At 37.3% G+C, this 18,941-nt stretch overlaps 1 protein-coding gene across 9 annotated transcripts in view; it reads right to left on the bottom strand.

The window, feature by feature from the left end:
• Positions 1-18,941, bottom strand: part of TIA1 (TIA1 cytotoxic granule associated RNA binding protein) — a 38,250-nt gene that overhangs the window by 13,950 nt on the left and 5,359 nt on the right. For 3 of the 9 annotated variants that reach the window (XR_006287603.1, XR_006287604.1, XM_043536491.1), the window contains exons 2-12: positions 15,566-15,662; positions 14,999-15,097; positions 14,427-14,481; positions 14,221-14,253; positions 12,852-12,939; positions 8,817-8,892; positions 7,608-7,716; positions 6,635-6,730; positions 6,454-6,538; positions 5,668-5,791; positions 4,953-5,095 (exon numbers count right to left, since the gene is read on the bottom strand). Coding sequence is in view for 6 of the 9 variants with exons in the window: in XM_043536491.1 (XP_043392426.1) it covers positions 4,953-5,095; positions 5,668-5,791; positions 6,454-6,538; positions 6,635-6,730; positions 7,608-7,716; positions 8,817-8,892; positions 12,852-12,939; positions 14,221-14,253; positions 14,427-14,481; positions 14,999-15,097; positions 15,566-15,662 (1,005 nt within the window). In the remaining 3 variants the exon portion in view is untranslated. Of the gene's footprint in view, positions 1-1,657; positions 3,644-4,952; positions 5,096-5,667; positions 5,792-6,453; positions 6,539-6,634; positions 6,731-7,607; positions 7,717-8,816; positions 12,940-14,220; positions 14,254-14,426; positions 14,482-14,998; positions 15,098-15,565; positions 15,663-18,941 lie in introns of those variants that run through there. The other 6 variants (XM_037886519.2, XM_037886520.2, XM_027827804.3 and 3 more) reach the window with 6 other exon arrangements.

Here is an 18,941-nt window from a genome sequence, read left to right as displayed (position 1 = left end):
GTACTCCTACCGTACTGGGTAGCATTCTTTACTAATATCACTGCATAAATATTTTGTTTGAAGAGTAGAATTCCATCCAGTAGGATGCACTACATTACTAAACTGCTGTATATAGCTATTGGTGAGTCATGTAATAAGAGTACTGGGCAGGCATGCTAGAGCCAAAGGGAACACAAATATGAAATCAAGAAAATTATATGTATTAGCACAGAACCAGGGCTACACCTTTAAGCACAAACAAATTCAGAGCCAGTATGATCTCTGAGGAAACAGGAAAAACAACTCACTGCCTGTATATACAGCCCTACTGCATTCTGGCATAAGGCTTATAACAAAAGGAAGCATCCTCTTAGTGCCTGCTTTCCCCCTGAACTACTGGAACCTCCACTGTGACAAGCAAAATAAAAAAAACTGATAAGGTTGGGAATATGCAAGTTCACACAGTTTTATTAACATCCTTAACAGCTTTAAAAAAAAGTCACCAGTCGTGGAGTTAAGAGTCTTATACCCCTAACCACAAATATCAAAATACATTCATTCAAGTGTAATTTAATGTTTCATACAAATCTGAAGTGGGCTGCTAATGCAAAAACCATTCCAGGGTGCTACCTTGGAATTAAGCCATTTATCCTTTTCTGTTGTGTGTTTAGGATTCTGTAACGCATACCTTACATATCAAGGCAGCTGTGTCATTTCTGTAAACACCAAAGCCTGGCAGAAGTGCAAATACTCAGAACAAAAAATAAAGGGAGGAAGAAAGGAGAGCACTGGTAGGGCAGAGGAACGTGTTCAAATGATTGTCACCTCAATATTGCTTTACGTGTTTTGTGGAGTGGGTGGGGGGGACAAACGGGATACAACACTAATACAAATATCACTTACGGCCCTCTCTGGCTCCCAATGCAAAACTCATGAGAGCACGACACAAGTTATTTCACTTAGTAGGTTTGTTTTAAACGTTGGTTGATAACAAATAGCATGGCGTAACTTCCACAATGTACATTTAGCAAGCTTTTTATAGAGCTGTTTACACTAAGGCCATTGCAAGGAAAAATACAGTGCAGTGGAAGAATTCAAGATGTGTCTCATTCTGAGAATACACTTCACAATTCTAGGCCTCAGAGAAATAAAGATATCTTCTCCATTTACAGATCAGATTTTCCCTATGCATGTGACCTCTTATTGGTTCATTTAAAAAAAAAAAAAAAGTGTCCCCTTGTCTCTTGGAGTCTATAATTCAAGAGGTATTTCAGTTCTCAGCAATCAGCATAGGAAGCCCTCCCGCACTCTGCTTTTAATTAAACCAAGCAGTAATGTGTACATTTTAATGACAGGAATCACAGTACATTTTTTAAATTTAGACAGATGCTGTTCATGCAGTCAAAATAAAAGAGGTAAAAATACACATTATGCATATATTGGTTTTAAAATCTGTATTCAAATACAGCATTGAGTGAAACTCCAGAGCCTACTCACAGATATGGATGTTCTTTGGGCAAAATATGATACAGCATAGCTGGTCAAGCAGAAAGTAAAAATGTATGTTTGCATAATTAAAGTCAGAATAGAGCCCTAACCTAGAGTAATCCATAGAAGTGAAAAAGATAACTGATATACTTTGTGAAACATTTCACTTTTAAGCTGTTTTTTTGTTTTGTTGTTGTTGTTGCGAGTCCTATTTGCAAGAGTTACAAGGGGGAAAACATTTCCAAGTACAAAAGTTGGTTTGTATTCACCTATCTTTAAAGCCAAGTTTTAAAAACAGCTGCATAGAATAGTTCTCCAGAGAGTCACACACACTCAGGTCCTCCACACCTTACAGAACGTTGGCTATGAGATACAGGCCAACACAATCTCCTAAGAGATTTGCCCTATACCCGCCTTCCCCTCCCCCAACCCTCCCATTTTCTAATAAAAATGTTCAAAATTTTAAACAGTCCAATATTACATCCCTAATTGGGGGGGAGGGAAGCCTGACCTCATTCCTGTCCCACTCCCCACTATCCTCCATTATTACTTCATATAAGACCCTGAAATATATTGTCACATGACTGTCAACATAGCAGAACTTTAATCCCTTGATACTCTGAGTTGCCCAACGGCAACTAATGGGGGAAAAAAAAGGAATATGGGAACTCCAGAAGCCAAAGCTTAATAGGGATAATAAATAACCTTACACAATGAAGAAGTTTTTGCTCTTTGAAGGCTGGTCAAGGAGGTAGGATAGAAAGTTTTTTGGCCTTTGAACATTTAAAAATGCTTTGCCCAGCTGGTCCTTCAGGCTAAATTGGAGCATTCCACATACCCCCCGCCTGATGCTTACACATACAATGCTACAGTTTTCACAGCTCTAATTGTACATGTTAAAATCAAGTCAACTTACTCTATTTGAGTAAAATTTACTATCAGTAAACAGCAAGACTGATTTGCTTTCTACATACAACTTTGTGTCTTTTACAGTTTCTTAAAAACAAGAGCGGATGACTTTGTATTCAAAAGACTACCAAAGTGTATATTTGATATTCACATGCAAGACCCAAAAAAACCCTTAAAAACGTTACGCATAAATCATGTGAAAGGACTCTGCAGCCTACCTTTAAATAAGGAAACATACAAAGTTTGCTAACTTTTGTGCAAAATATTAGTTTGCTAAAATATTTTACATGATAATGGATATGTGTAAATATAGACTGACAGAAAAAAGCTGGTTCTTAGGAATTTGTCACATTGTGGTATTTGTAACAGGATTTTATATTCCCTAGTACACATCAAAGTTTATCACTGAAGATAAAAATCCTATAGAACAAATCCAACAGGGATTTCTCTAGGCACCTTCTCATGTAGAACACAATGTGACTTCAGTTAGATCCATCTGAGAGTTGTGCACACAATTTTATGCTGAGCATCACATTTTCCTCATGTCATAAGGCAAATTCAACTGTTTGAAAAATGTCTAGATACAAAATGATGTAAAATAATTTATATTTGAAAACCCTGGTATAAACAAAAGTGGAGAGATGGACACTTTATACAACAGGCTATTTTTAAAACAAATTTGTGCACAGGCTGAAGATTGTAAAGAACCTTCAGAATTCACACAGTTTTGGCTTTTTTGTACAACTGTTTATAATACATTTTAAATCATTAGGAATGCAAACTAAAACTGCACACTACTTCAGAAGAAAAAAAAGTTTGACTTTGTGCAATTTTCTGCCCCAATTTAACGGTGGCAGTAATCCCTGCATTTGTTGTGTTTCAAACAAGGATCTTAAGAAACACACATCAAAAGGAGGAAAAGAAGGCAAAAGTTGGCAGACATCCAGCATCTAGTTTTTCCTGTTTTTTTTTTTTTTTAAAAACAATGTGGATGACAAACAGTTTCATGATTAAAATGATTTCTTTAAATAAATACACTGTATCTGACATTTGCACTGACTTGATAAATCTAAGTAAACAAAGGCTTTACAGCACTCCTTGTTGCCTCAAGTCACTGGTGTTAGGTTCCAGAGTCCTTTTCTCTCACTGAGTTTCAAAACCTGCCATGCGATATCCAGTTTGATTAGTTAACACACTTCCATTCTGCCCCTGAGGTGGCGGAACTCCGTAATTTGCACCCATCCATGCGGCAGAAGACTGTGTCTGACTGTTGTGGAGGGAGGGGGAAAGAGAGGTGATTACAGAAAATGTATAGTTCTAAGAGACTGAATTTACATAAAGAGATTGGAGAGGATAAGAACTGCCACACTGCAGTGAAAGCTAATTAGATACTTTCCAAGTTTTGGCCAACAGAATCTTAACCAGTAAATAGAAAAATTCCTAAATGTAACCCCAGCTCTGGGCACTGATGTTATGGCTTTGGGCAAGTCATTTAGGACCTTACTTTAAGGCATGCCGAGCACTATTGAAGTCAACTGGAACTGTAGATGCTCAGCACTTCTGAAAATAATTCAGGCCAATTACAGATGGGAAAACAAACAAGTTCAGTGGAGAGAAAATCCCTCACAACACTTGTCAGTTAGATTGGTGTTACTTAAATGTTTATAAAGTGTAGCTATGAGTATAAGCAAAAGAGGAAAACTGTTAACAAAGGGCAGTAAATGTAAAAACAAAGAATTCAAGCAGGAATTCTGCTCCTGTATGTAGCTGAATTTTAAAGAGGGCCAGATTGTTTTATAAACAACACCTGTAGTTATATTAAGAGGAGGATGCTATACCTCCTTGTCTGGGCTGGCATGGGAACAGAGGGGAGGAAAGCGTAGAGCTCAAGTGGCTTGTTGCCACCAGACCCCCTCAGAAGGGGTAGTTCAATGGATTTCGGTCAGTATAGTAGATTTGAGTTTTACTACTGGTTAATGGATCCAGCATTTAAATCCTGAAGTATTTTGCGTAAGAAACCAATTTTCAGGTACATACTTAATATAGTATCCATCATCCCAAAACATGAGTGCATACGCACAGACCTCACTTCACCCACAACTGGGAAGTAATGGCAGCTGTTTGAAATAACTAAATACTGATCTAAATTTAAAATTCAAAGGAATTGTAAGTAAGCATAGTGTAATTACCAGAGTCAGAATTTGGCTAGGACAAAGGAACAAAATGTGCCTATATTTACACAAAGTTCAAGATGACCATTAATAAAGAGAGAGTACTAGTTTGACCAGGACACTACATTTTAGAGTAGGTGATGTATACAGCAGTTCCGGCATTTTTCCCCAAGGGTAGTAGTCCCTTACACCTTGAAAATATTTCAAGTATGGTAATTATTCTGCCAACCTAAAATTCCTCTTGTACTTTCAGATAGATATGGGACCTGATCTTCTTACACCAGTTTACAATGGTATAAAACTTCCTTGGACTTCAATGAATCCCAATTCAACTGATGATTTCCCCCAATGCAGCATCATTCTTGGCAATTTATAGAGCACAGATCAGTTAGCATGCATACTCACTTAAATCCCTGCTGATTCCATGCCTGTCCATACATTCCATATGCAGGGACTTGCCAACCATTAGGCATGTACTGACCAATTTGCTGTGCATTTCCATACCACTGGCCCCACTGGCCATAAGCCTGTGGATATCCAATTTGATTCTGCAAAGAAAGTTGAAATACTGAATACACTACACAGTCACCTATTGATGTAGAAACTCCTATCTACCAAGCTAGTCTTTCACCAAGAACTTAAAAGGTCTTATATTCTAATACCTCATTTTGAAGGTTATTATAGAATTTATCTGGGCAACTCCCTCTAACACTATATATATGAAAAATCACCCCACCTCCTGCACACACACATTTTGCTGATTATTCTCTGGAGTACAGCAGTCTAATATTACAGATAACTCTTCCAGAAAGAGCTGCAGGAAAGAGCAAAGTTGAGATTTAGTCAGAAACTTAAAGCTCTTCCCACTCTTTCTTTATCATTGACCAAAGCAGGTTTCCTCAAGTTCCAAACAGTTTAATTTTGATCAAGTATCTTAAAAGGCAGATATCAGGGACCCAAGAATTAATTTGGGAGGTCACATGAGCCACGTGACCCTGAAATCCACAAACCACCACCCTGAAACTAATATGTATTTCTGTGCTAGAAATCTGTTAAGAATCTCATTAATAAGATCACACTAATCACCATCTGACAAGGCAGTGTAAGTCTGTTCTCTGACCTGCTGGATTGGATTGATCATATCTGGTGTTTCTTTGCCCCAGTAGCATTTCACAACGTGCCCTTCTAGAGCCGTTCCATTGACAGAAACAATTGCACGTGCTGCGCTTTCATGAGAATTGAAGCTGGTAAGAGACAAAAGGAACATCAATATAAACCCACCCTCCATACACCTACAGACAAGACACTTGAAAGGAGACTGTCAGCCTAAAAGTGTGCCTGCACTTTAAGAAGTTTTAAGAGTTTCCAAGTTTGATTACAAAAAAACCCAAAACAATGAAAATAATTGTTTGCAGGAGAAACTAGTCTTTGCAAGGGAACTCCAATACTGCAGCATTTATTTGTACAGAAGATTCAGAAAGCAAAACTGACCTATCTAGTTTCACTGTCTCACCCTGAGTGAGGGGCAAAAAGTAAGTAGCACACAGGATACGTAAAATCTGAAATTGTGTTAAGCTGCATTGTTTGATTATCTACAGCGCTGTCAGTGAAAATAAAGAAAGTGCATTTAAAAATAGGATTCTGAATCTGCAAGAATCATATCCAATACGTACAGCTAAGAAATGATAAAAAGAAAAGTAGTACATCGTTGTTAATTCAGGTCAACATTACCACACAAACAAGATGAGACTATAGTTGAAACTATAGACACTGAAGGATAGTCTAAGTCTGTCTAGGCTAGTTTCCTACTAGAAACATTCTGAGGCCATTTGACACCAGTGCTTAACATTTTTGCAAGGGAAAGGTAAAAGTCACATTTTTAAAAGTGAGCAAAAATGTAACGTACCGTATAAAAGAGTACCCTTTGTCTGGGAAGACTCGAATTTCCATTATCTGCCCAAACGGAGAAAAGGTCTGGCGCATTAGCTGTTCTGCAGTGTAGAAAAGGTAGACAATCAAAATTAGGAAGTACTTCTGATTTTTAGATCGTTTTATGAGGAAACCCCAAAATTTAGAAGATGCCATACCTGTTAGTCCTGAAGTAACACCACCACAATATACAGTGCAGTTGCTTGGGCTGGACTGATTTACAACATCATCGTAAGACAGCTGTTTGGTGTTTGCTGTAAAAAAAATTTTTTTTTTAAGTTTTTCATTTAAGCAAATGATTTACTTTCCTCCTGTCTTCAGAAGTCTACAAAGAGCAAGGATCCTAAGGCTTTTTTGGGTGATGCCTAAAAGCATACCAATACATTTTCTCCTGTAAATCTTTAATTTTACCATTAGTCTTAGCTTACAAAATATACAGCTGTAACATCCTCCCAAGTGCTAGTTTAGGAAGTGAGAGAGATGTAAAGCAAAGAATTGCAAGCATTAAAAGGGACATGAAAAGTCAGTGAGGTTTCCCAACTGAGTCATTTTCGCAAAATAAAAGAAACAAAAGTGCACGCCAAAATGAAAGCTACATTCAAAATACATGAGGATCTCAAACAGGAGACATGTAAATCCCAAATGATGAATGGTATGGATTATTGATGCATAAAATGTTTAAAGAGATGTCATTTAAATTAAGCCCAAAATTCAGGTTTATAAATCTACCTTTAAATACACTTAATGGAAATACTTCCTTCCATCAGTTTAAGTCTAAACACACTCCTCCCCCACCCTGTATCTTCACCACAAAAGATGCAACACTGGCAGTGCATGAAAACAAGTTAAATCAAAAAACACTACTTTCATTGTCCAAGTTGACTGAAATGCAAGATTGAATAAGTGCTGAAAAGTAACTGAAGGGTTTTTAAATACTAACATTGTTAAAATGTAAGGAAATTTGTGTAAAGTTATAATTTAACATATTTCTTCAAGCAAAATCTTTACTTCTGAATTCTACAGGGCATTGAATTTTTTCATGATAGAAGCGCTAATACTTAGAACTAATACAAGGTTTTATTTGTTCCTTATTTGGATGGGGGCAAGGTGGACAGAAAGCTAAAAACCTACATTCATATGTACTCTTTGGAGCTGGAGGTTTTCGTGTTGCCCAGTTAGTTCTGATTTGTCTTCCACCAAGCCACTGTCCACCCATCTGCTGAATAGCATTTTCTGCATCCTGTCCATAGGGGAAAAACATTTTTCAAATTCTTTTTGAGCAACACCATATTAAAAGCGAATCATTGTAGGTCTGTCAGACTCAGATATTGCCAACTTATAACAAATATTGAAATAAAATCTGTGCTTCAAAAAGATGTTTAAGACAGGATTCAGGCAGTTATTTTAGGCCAAACTGAACGTATCCCAAGAAGAGTTATGCACTCTTGTATAGCATGTTCGTTCAGTTGCTCCACTAAGCTGAAAGGCTGTAGGAACATTCCTTCAGCTGAGTCTCTAGCTCTCCCTCATCTGCACTTAGAATAAATCTCTCAGACCTAATATTTTAACCTGGTCTGGCCTAACACCAAGAAAAGTATGTGGTTTGTTTTTTTTTAAACTCCCCCAATCTCCCATTTTCAAAATATACTGAGACCACATAATGGCTTGCCCTACTTATTCTTCTCTCCAAAGTGTATTATTTCCGAGTGACTGAGTGTGAGAGAGAGAGAGATTTGGAGCCATAACAAGTTATTAGTACCCTGCCCATAAAGAAGCTGTAAGTAGGAATGTTTGATTATTCTACGTTTAGTACTAAACTGGTTAACTCCACTTTCCTCCCTTTATGTTGAATACCCTCCACTTCAGGCCAATAATAAGGCTCTATAAAAACTGACTAATGATGTAATACAAATCCTATAAAGGTAATTCCAAATAGAAGTTGCTCTAGAGATTAGTGCACCAGACCTTTAAGCACTAAAACACTGCCATTCTGTCAGAGCCAAATAACTCAGTCCAAAGTAATTTGTATTTAATGTAAGAAGAAAAGAGTAAAATTTTCAGGTACAAGTATCAGTCTCAGTGAGTATTCTAGTTTTCATCTCTGTACATAAATACTTTGCACTTACATAGGGATAATGCTTGGAAAGTGCTAAGTACTTTATAAACATGAATGAAGCCTTATAATATCACGCGAAAGATGGGGATAATACTACTTACCTATTTACAGGTCGGGACACTGATACAGTACCAGATATAAAAGGGACCAAAAATGTTCATGTTTTACATAGCTGTTCTCTTTAAAGCAACTACCAAGATTTTACAACTCATGCCATCACTTACCCATTTATTGAAGAAGGAAACAAAGCCATATCCTTTGGATTTCCCTGTTGCCATATCTTTAACCACTCGTGCATCTCTAAAAAGCAGAAGCAACAGCCAATTTAGCATTTTTAAAAAAAACTTGATAAAATGAAAGTGAGTCACACACAGAGCTCATTTTCATGTTTCACCTTTATTAAAGTGAACTGTTTAATGCACCAGCAACATATTCAAAACAAATTCCTCCTTTTCTAAACAGAAACATTACTAGTGTTTTGTCATGTAGTAGCAAAATTAAACTTAATTTTGTAAACATGCAAATCAATAGTTTCTCTAACAAACACATATTTTACAATAGTTGGTTCCCAGTTCAAAATGCTTTTACATATTGTTAAGACACTAAGCATGGTCAAAGCAGCTATTCAAATGACTCACTTAAGCCACACAGCTGACTAACATTAGCTGAATGGCTCTCTTTAACCATGCAATTTATAGCTTGCTAATTGCCAACACATTCTACCTACTCATTAAAAATATAAAATAGAAAAATGAAAAATAGGAATTAAAAGGCATACGTCGCCTGTTAACTGAATTCTTTAAGTTTCTCAGGTCAATTCGTTACCCCCTTTTTGGACTGTGGGCAGCTGTAAATTTTGAAAAATTGACATTTTCAGAAATGGTTGCATTATCGAAGGAAATAAAACACTAAAGACATTTACGTTTTAAACTATATACTATTATAAAGAATTTAAAACTGCATTCGCAAACAGCAATCATACAGGATTGATTGGAAACTACAAGATATAAAAGCAAAATTTATAAAAAGTAAGAAAGAAAACTACAACGTTTGTCCACTGTGAACTGTAGCTTGTAGTTAGCCATGGTAATTCTGTCCATTCTTCAGAGACACTCTGCAAAATAACCAGAGGCCTATTATTTGAGATTGAGTAAAAAAAAAAAAAGGAGAGACCCGGCTACAATAGCTAAACCCCATTTGTGGAAAGTTTGATTTTATTAAATGGTGTTTCTCAGGCAATTCGTGTACAATTAGCCAAATATCAAGTACACACACACACACCCCTATCCTGCCCTCCCCAACCCCACAAAAACACAGGCACTTTTGAAAAAAACAAGACAAATAAAACCAGTCAGCAAGTCATGCAGTGTAATGTAAAGTCTTTATAAAATACGGTTTAGATCAGCTAGATGCACAATATTCAGTACTCCAAGACTGGCAGAAAAATCATAATGAGAGTTCTATGATGCCAGTTTTAAAACCTTGTAATAATTGCATTCTGTATTAAACCTAGTTCTTCTACACATACGGCTATAGAGAATATGCAGATCACTGAAAGACTCAAATTAAGACCACTTCCATACACTACAGAATGAAATGTACCTTAACCCTTCATGAAAAAGTGTTAAACTCCTTGCAATTTTCTGTGTTAAAAAAGTTTGAATAATAAGTTACAAATTGCCTGAGAACAGTCATTTATGTAATCTTAGATCAATTTGCTCTGCACAGCCTAAAAAGGAAATAAAAAACTATGCTATACTTACCCTCAACTGAAAACTTTGAAAATAAGACTTGAACAAGTGAAAACATGCATACACCAAACATAAAGGGAGGCCACAATAAAGATGTATGTATTTACGTTAGAGATTACGTTGTACAAAGCTACCAAAAATTCTTAAGTGCTAATCATGTGTTGGTTCAACTTTGATTATTTCACAGAAAATCAGGAAAAAAAAATCTCAATCACATTTTCAGGAAATAGTCAATAACTAAGAAGAGTTAAATATACAAAAAAATATTTTTGTATCATTTTACATATATGGAGCATTCTTCACACATTTAATTGAGTAACTGTGTGAAATCAAAGTCCACTATTACTATTAACCCTTACTTCTTTAGGACAACAGTTTACAACAAAGAGGGCTCTTAAATCCTTTTTTTTTTTTTTTTTTGCACGAAGAGTCAGCTTGAGCCAAGGTGACCTAAAAGGTTTTTCAGATAGTTTGCCCTACAATTACGTACTGAATACCCCAAAGAGAAAGGATAAGAGGGTCACTCACACAAGTTATTTGAAACCTGACTTTAAAAAAACCAAACCTTTCAGCCCTGCAAAGTCTGGATAATCAACTCTCTCACTGCAGAGTAAATCACCACTACCAGAATCTCTCTTGGAACAAAGCGAATGATATATAGGAACCCAGTAATCCTGTCGTTTTTCAGACATGTTGTACACAGTTTTAAGAGTTATTTTATACTATTACAAACGCCCCTCAGAGGAACTGATAAAAAATTAAGGAAGCACGTTTAAAATAGCCTATGTTTGGAACTAACCCCCCCCTTTACACTCTTGAGTATCAGGATATAAACTACAGAGTAAGGCAATGCCTACACTCAAAACACTAGAGTGGCACAGCTGTGCTGGCACCACTGTAGTACTGCAGTGTAGAACTAACCAGTGACAGGAGGGATTTTCTTGTTGCTGCAGATAATCCACCTCTCCATTAGGCAGTACCCTCGGCTGTCTACACTGAGGGTTAGGTTGGTTTAACTACATCTTTCAGAGGTATGGATTTTTCACACCCTTGAGAGATGTAGTTATGCCAACATAACTTTTCAGTGTAGACCAGCACAAAGCCAGCTCTCAAAAAAGCCTTTTGCAGTTGACTGCTAGACCAGCATTTTGGGGTGGAAAGAGGACTGCAGCTCTGAAAGAAGATCTGCCTAAAACTATCCCTCCTACATTTCAGTGTACCACTTCCTCCTTCCCAGACTCTAATCCTTCTGGACGAGGACAGATAAGACCTACTTTAGAAGCCATGTGTCATTCAGGAGAGCAGATGTTCAGCTATGTGAAGCACTGAACCTCCTCCGCAAGTAAGTATACCTGCTACCTCTACAGAGAGAGACAGTGATTAAAATAAAATAATCTAAAATATAAATGAGTGTTCTCTAAAATGAGACCCTCCTGCAGATCAAGTCTGAAAACCCTATCATAATAAGAAATGAAACTAGGATTTAAGTCCAATACATTGGACTTCATAAGAAAAACTTGTTTCAAATAAAAGCATCACTACACAACACTTCAAAGCACTCTTATCTTGGTTACCCCCGCATCAAGGAGCAGCAATCCAAGCACAAGTAGTTAGTTACAAGTAAATGAATAGTTTAAAATTGGAGGAAGGAACAAAAAAGCTGCTCTTAGCCCTGCTACAAAGCATGTATTTTTATATGCTTTTCAGACTATAAGCACTACAGCTGTATGTTAATACAGCAAATAGTAATGAGTAGGCAGATAAAGAGCTGTGATCGCTACTATTGATCAGCTAAGTCTTTACACATATTGTTCTACTTGTTAACCCATCTCCCCACCTCACTGTAGCCCACTTGTTTCTCTCATCCACCTGTTAAATCTTGTCTTTCACACTCAGCTCTTTGGGCCAGGGACTCTTATTTACTATGTTTGTATAGTGACTAGCACAATGAGGCCCAAACTGGTTGTGGCCTTTAGAAGCTACCACAAGACAAGTGTTGCACGACCACCAAACTGATTAATAAATTAGAAGTATAAACTATTTTATTTAACAGAACTTTCATATTAAATACCTAGACTATCATCAAAAAGCCAAAATCTGACTGGACCTGAATATGCACATGGAATTTGATTCATATTAAACTATTTTTAAAAGAATGATTACATGTATGATTACATTTAGTGGCAAAAGAAATACAAGACCCAAATCAAAAACTACCCAGTATGTCACCCTCCAAGTTACATGAGGATTTCTACAGTATAAAAACAAAGCTAGATGTACAGTGAATTTTTCTAAAAAAAAAGAAAAGAAAAACTGACTGCTGGTGGGTAATTTTATTATGTATCCCTACTTACTCAAGTAGAAGAACTCTGAATTCTCTTTATGAACACAAAAAAGTGTATGTTGCAGTCATTTCAGCAACTTGACTGGACTTTTACTTACTGTAAACACAAGCTTGCCTCCAGTAAAAGGTAACGTTTAATTTATTTGCCCTAAGAAATCACTTACGATATTCTTCCAAATGGTGCAAAAGCTGCTTTTATATCTTCAGTTGTAATTTCTGGACTGAGGTCTCCAACAAAGACATGGAAATGGTCTTATTGGGAAAAAGAGAAAAAATAATTTACAAGTTTGAAGAATGTTCCTGGAAACACAAGTAGTATAGCAACTTTATATTGCATTAACTTCCATATATCTGAGCGCTACATGGGAAACTAAAATCCTTTACCTATCAAAGGTAACATTTGTCACTGCTTCAAATATAGCCATCACTTGATGACAGTACAACAAAAGCAATAATTTTAAGGATAATGTTGTGATGTACAGTATTTAACTCAAATTTTGTATTTTTGTAGTTATGTTCATAACCAGTCACTATTTTACCAGAGAAAGATTGCAACTGTTTACTTAAAAGCCAAAGCTTACTTTGAAATCTAAATGTTACAATAGTAATGTTAAAATTCAACACATTTACAGATAGTTCATTAACTATCCAAAACTTTACCAACTAAAGCATTTAGTGGTTTTGTGAGCAATGTAGAATAAAATTTGCTTTAAAAGTAGGATGGATATTGAACCTAGCTACAAAATATTTGGTGTAAACCATATTTTGTGAAGAACAAAGAAATACCTTGCATTGCAATAGTTTGATGTTAAAGAATTTGACAGTTTTCTCAAAAGTCAAACAGTTTTGGTTGCCCAGCCATTACATCATGTGAATCCATGTGTATTCAATATAAGTGAATCCATGTGCAAGTGAACTAAGACTGAAGGCAACAGATGAAAAGAGTAATCCTTCACTTTATGTCAGAGCCATTAAAAAGAGCACTGGAGAGAAATAAAGATCCCACATCTCAGGATTTTTTCCACTTTGATTACACAATTTTTCATAAAGCATATTTTAATAGTTAACACTATACAAACTAACTTGTATTAGAGCAGGTGTGAAACTTACAAATCCACTACAATACTAGTTTGGTTAAACCGCAAATTCTTAAAAGCAGTTTAAGGCTGGCCAAGTACAGAAGCAACACACTGGGTTGCCATGAAGGGGGAATTTCAGAAGCAATTTAAGTACTCCAAATGAGTTTGTATGGAGCCTCACAGACAACAGCCTTGAAGGCAGCTGATTATCTTGCCCTCATAGTGGGTGAAATTCTAGAATAGCAGTCATGACTAATGGGGTCAAAGGACTATAAGAAGCAGCACCAGAATGAAAGAGTGGACAACAGACCACATTCTGATGCAATGGGGAAAGGAGAGGGAAATCTTGCCACAAAAGAAAGAACAAAACAGAACAAAAACCCCCAAAATAGCTTCAGCTGGTTAGTGAATACCCTCGAGAGATTTCATTTTATGTTTAAGAAGATACAATTACCTTGTGAACGCAGTGTGCTGACAACGGTACTACCTGATGACAAAGATTAGATTTGTTCTTAAGTTTATTAACACAAACACATTTAATATCATCTTAGGATAATGATCAAAACATTACTGCAAACATTTGTATGGTGCTTATTGCTTACATTTAAAAACTACTTGTGCAAATAAAAAAATTACTCAGAAGCATAAAGGGGCACTTACTGCTGGTATCTTTCTTCTGGCTGCTGGGGGTTGTTGCCCAGTTCACTTTGACCTCCTACAAATAATATTTGCTAAAGTTATATCCAAGAAAATTGGAACCATATTCCGATTTTATTAGCAATTAATTTCTATACTGCAGGTGGAGAAGGTACACAAGTTTGCAGTGAAAGACATTAGTGGCTGAAGTTTCTTGGTTAAATGTTCTATTTTCAGCTACATTAAGCCATTTTACAATGAAGATAACTAACCTATCTTGCTTTATTGCTCTGCTAGTCTCTCTCACCTTCAAGATCAATGGCATTAAAATATTTATTACAATCATTTTGACTTCTTCCCTGCCCCACTTCTGTGCCCAACCCTCCTATGAACTGTCACTATCCAGTTTTTACCACCACAATCAAAGCTCAAATGAAGTTAAAGTTCTTCACTTTACAAGATAAAAAAAAAGGAGAAAGTGTTTACCTTTTGTGGCTCAGTTCTGCTTGGGGTTTTGTTTATTTTAAAGATGTTTCATCCACATCATTGTATATATTATTTCCACTGCAACTCACCCTTTAGACATGACAGCTTACCTTACCCATTATCTTCCGTCCATTCATAGCAGCTAATGCTGCAGCTGCGTGACGATGCTCATAAAACTCCACAAAACAGTATGGATCATTTCCAGCTGTCTGTTAAAAAAAAGCACATCTTATTAAACATCATCACCCCCTCAAATTTTACCCAAAGTATAGCTGGTGCCCAGTTATATTTATGTCTGAAAGTCTTAGCAATTTAGAGAAAGCTTACTGAAACAGCTTTAAGCCAGTCACAACATTAACAACATATTAGAAAAATATTTTAAAACTATGCTATGGTAGGCATCTTGGTTTGCATGTTTTGTGCCTCCTCATGCCCTTTTGATATAACAAAAAACTAGCAACCAACATTTGAGTCCAATTACATCAAATGCTCTACTCCTTTTAAAATGTCATACCCATCACTAAAGTTATACTGAAGTTTGCATCAACAAGTTAAGCTCCTCAGCATCCTTCTTTAAATTTCTTCATTGTACTCATGAAAAGTTAAACGTTTGGGAATGTCTTTAAACTGACATGCTACAAGGAGTGGGAAAAGTTATCCAAGCAAAAGGCCCTTACATCCATGATCATTTTGCAGTTTTTGCATGGTCCAATCTGGCTGAACAGCTGGAGGATTAGTGCCTCAGTCACATCTCTTGACAGGTTCCCTACATATCTGTAAGATTAAAAAAGTTTATTTATACGTTCCTTTCATTTTCTCCAGTCAGCATTATTAAAAACGAAAACAGGAACTTCTTGCTGAGCCAAGCATAATCCCTTAATTTAGCAAAATATTTTACTACGAGTTAGCAAATTCAACAGTTGTTCTGAAAGCTTTTCATTTTTAATATATTTACATGCAAACTACATTCTAACTTCAGATTATGGAGATACTCCAATATTAAGACCTTCAGATACTACACTGATGAGTACAGTATAAAAACCTAAATAGCATAGATTACATTTTCCCATTCAAACCTAATCCTTGCAAGAAATGTTGGATTGATAGCTTTGGAGACTGTTGTCATCTGCTGATTAATGAACAATTAGGCCCAGATGTTGCAAGGAACTCCATATGCATATACGTGTGCCTGGGAACATCTCCATTGACTTCAGTGGAGCTCCATGCGAGCACAGGACTCTCCAAATGAGGAGCTCCTTGCAGGATTGGGCTGCCTCACCAACATGCTTCAGCTCTGGCATGGATGAAAGCTACAGCCATCTCCACACATATTATCTGCATTATGGTAGCGTCTAGTCCTCAACTGAGCCCCATTATGCCAGGTACTGTACAGACATACAGCAAAAATATAGAAGTCCCTGCACTATTGAGCTAACACTATAAATAAATAAAACAAAGGGTTGGAGAAATGGAGCATTATCCCCATTTACAGATATGAGAGACACAAAAAGCTGTATCCACCCTGTGGAGATAACCCCATAGCATGCAGACAGCCTACGCTGACAGCAGGGATTTTTCCCATCTGTGTAAGACCACCTTCTCCCTGAAGGAATTTAACTAAGTCTACAGAAGCATTCTTCCATCAACATAGCTGCATCTACACATGGGGCATTGGGGGGAGAGGTAGGCATAGCTATGTCATTGAGGACCACTCCCAGCCAACTGTAGCTCACGAAAGCTTATGCTCAAATAAATTGGTTAGTCTCTAAGGTGCCATAAGTACTCCTTTTCTTTTATAGAATACAGACTAACACGGCTGTTACTCTGAAACTTGTTACTATTCTATGAAAGTTCTAAAGGCCACAAATTTCTATCATCTGGATAATAATGGAAGACAAATTAGAACTTAAAAATTATTAAAATCATTTCAAATTCATTAAATAAAATCAACCTGCTTTTAATACATACTCAAATTCCATTAGCAGAACCGAAAATGGTTACTAATGTAACAGTTTAACAAGTTTCTCTATCAAGTATTTAATAGAGTATCAGAAAAACATAGGACATGAAGGTACCTCAAGAGGTCTGCTAGTCCACTCCCCTGCACCCAAGGGAGAACTAAGTATTATCTAGACCAGGGGACTGCAACAATTTTTTTGGTGGCCTTGCTAGCTAGTAAGTCTACTGCTATGAAAAGTGATATTTGTACGTTTGTTATATCATTTTTCACAGTAGCAGACTTGCTAGCTACCTAGGAGGCAGTGAAAAGTGATATTAACAAATATACAAATATAATTGTTCACAGCACATTTACAAAGTCCCAGCAAACTGGGGCACAAATTAAGCCCTGGATGGTGAGGTGGGTAGTGAGGCAGCGGAGGCCAGGGTGATGGATGGGGGCTGGAGGAGGCATTGCGGGCAAGCGGGTCCGGGCTGAAGCCCTGCGGCCAGGGACCAGAGCCCACCGCCCCATGGCTGGAGCCTGCCACCCCAGGGCTGAAGCCAGAAGCCCGAGCTCCACAGGCCCCAGGAAGGTGGGGAACTCACACAGGCTGCCAGCTCCTCCAGAGTTTCTTGCTCCAGAGTAGGGGGCAGGACCCAACCTTTTCTGGTGGCCCCGGGGCAGGGGCCACTGCTTTCCTCTATCCCCCCTAGCCACCGACCAGGTGCCTGTGGCCGCAAGAAAAGTCCATGGTGGCCGCAAGCAGCCATGGTGGCCGCATTTGAGAAACACTGATCTAGACTATCCCTGACAGGTGTTTGTCTAACCTGCTCTTAAAATTCTCCAATGATGGAGACTCCACAACCTTCCCAGCCAATTCATCATGCTTAACTACCTTGACAGTAGGGGAGTTATTCCTAATGTCCAACCTAAACCACCCTTGCTGCAATTTAAGCCCATTTTGTCCTATTCTCAGAGGCTAAAGAGAACAACGTTTCTCCCTCCTCCTTGTAACAACCTCTTATGTACTTTAAAACTGTTAGATTCCCCCTCAGTCTTCGCTCTCCAGACTAAACAAACCCAATTTTTTCAATCTTCCCTCATAGGTCATGTTTTCTCGACCTTCAATCATTTTTGTTGCTCTTCTCCGCACTCTCTCCAATTTGTCCACATCTTTCCTGAAATGTGGAGCCCAGAAATGGATACTACAATCCAGCTGAGGCCTAATCACCGCAGTGTAGTTCAACATAGAGCATAAGATCTATCATTCTGACCCACAAGCACGCGAACGAACTGTATGAAACACAAAGTATTTGCTTTTCTAGACAGAGGGAATAGATGCAGTATTGTGTTTTAGAACCTGACTTTGGTTTACATTTGAACAAAAGATAGGAGATGAGCAGTCTACAGCACATGCTAGTTAAACAAGCCGACTAAACCTATCAGTTGATTTTTGTACATACGTGTTTCATAAGGTAATTTTGTATGCTAATTGTTCATTTACTTCAGTCTTCCTTGGGTCTTAAACAACTCCATTTGACATCATAATCAAGATGATTATGCAAAACAATCAAAAATGGTAAGATTTGTTAACTCCTTTTTGACAGGAGTCCTGATTTCCATAAAATTTGCTTCACAGCAGCTATTGCCAACATATTAACACTAAAAAACCTGGGACTCCATCTTAGTTCTGTGTTTGAGAGGGCCAGTCTAAAATGTTCTTTATAATATTCAACTGTGTCAGTACCAAGTTTCTTTAGAATCGTGCCTTTATGGCATTTTTGCAACCTCAAGAGTTAAAAAGATTCCTATGACAGCACCTTCCCACAAACTATAAGTTAACGTGGCAAACCTCAGTGTCAGAAAATGGTGCCAGGCACAAAATACACTAAATAAAACACAGGCAGGCAATACAAGCAGCAAATTTCCTGCTCAGTCTGGGTTTTTATACCAACAACCGCCAGCATTGCAGCCGAGCACCACAATATGCAGGTTGTGTTCTATTAATGATCTGATGATAAAATGTAAGTTAAGGACAAAGTGACAGCCTCCTATTAAACTTCCTGCACTTACAGCAAGCTCAAGATGGATTTGTAGCTTTAATTTCTTCA

This window comes from Chelonia mydas, chromosome 26 (genome assembly GCF_015237465.2).
Source record: "Chelonia mydas isolate rCheMyd1 chromosome 26, rCheMyd1.pri.v2, whole genome shotgun sequence".
NCBI lineage: Eukaryota > Metazoa > Chordata > Testudines > Cheloniidae > Chelonia > Chelonia mydas.
The sequence above is the reverse complement of the archived record's forward strand: the minus strand, read 5'-3'. Positions and strand labels throughout refer to the sequence as shown.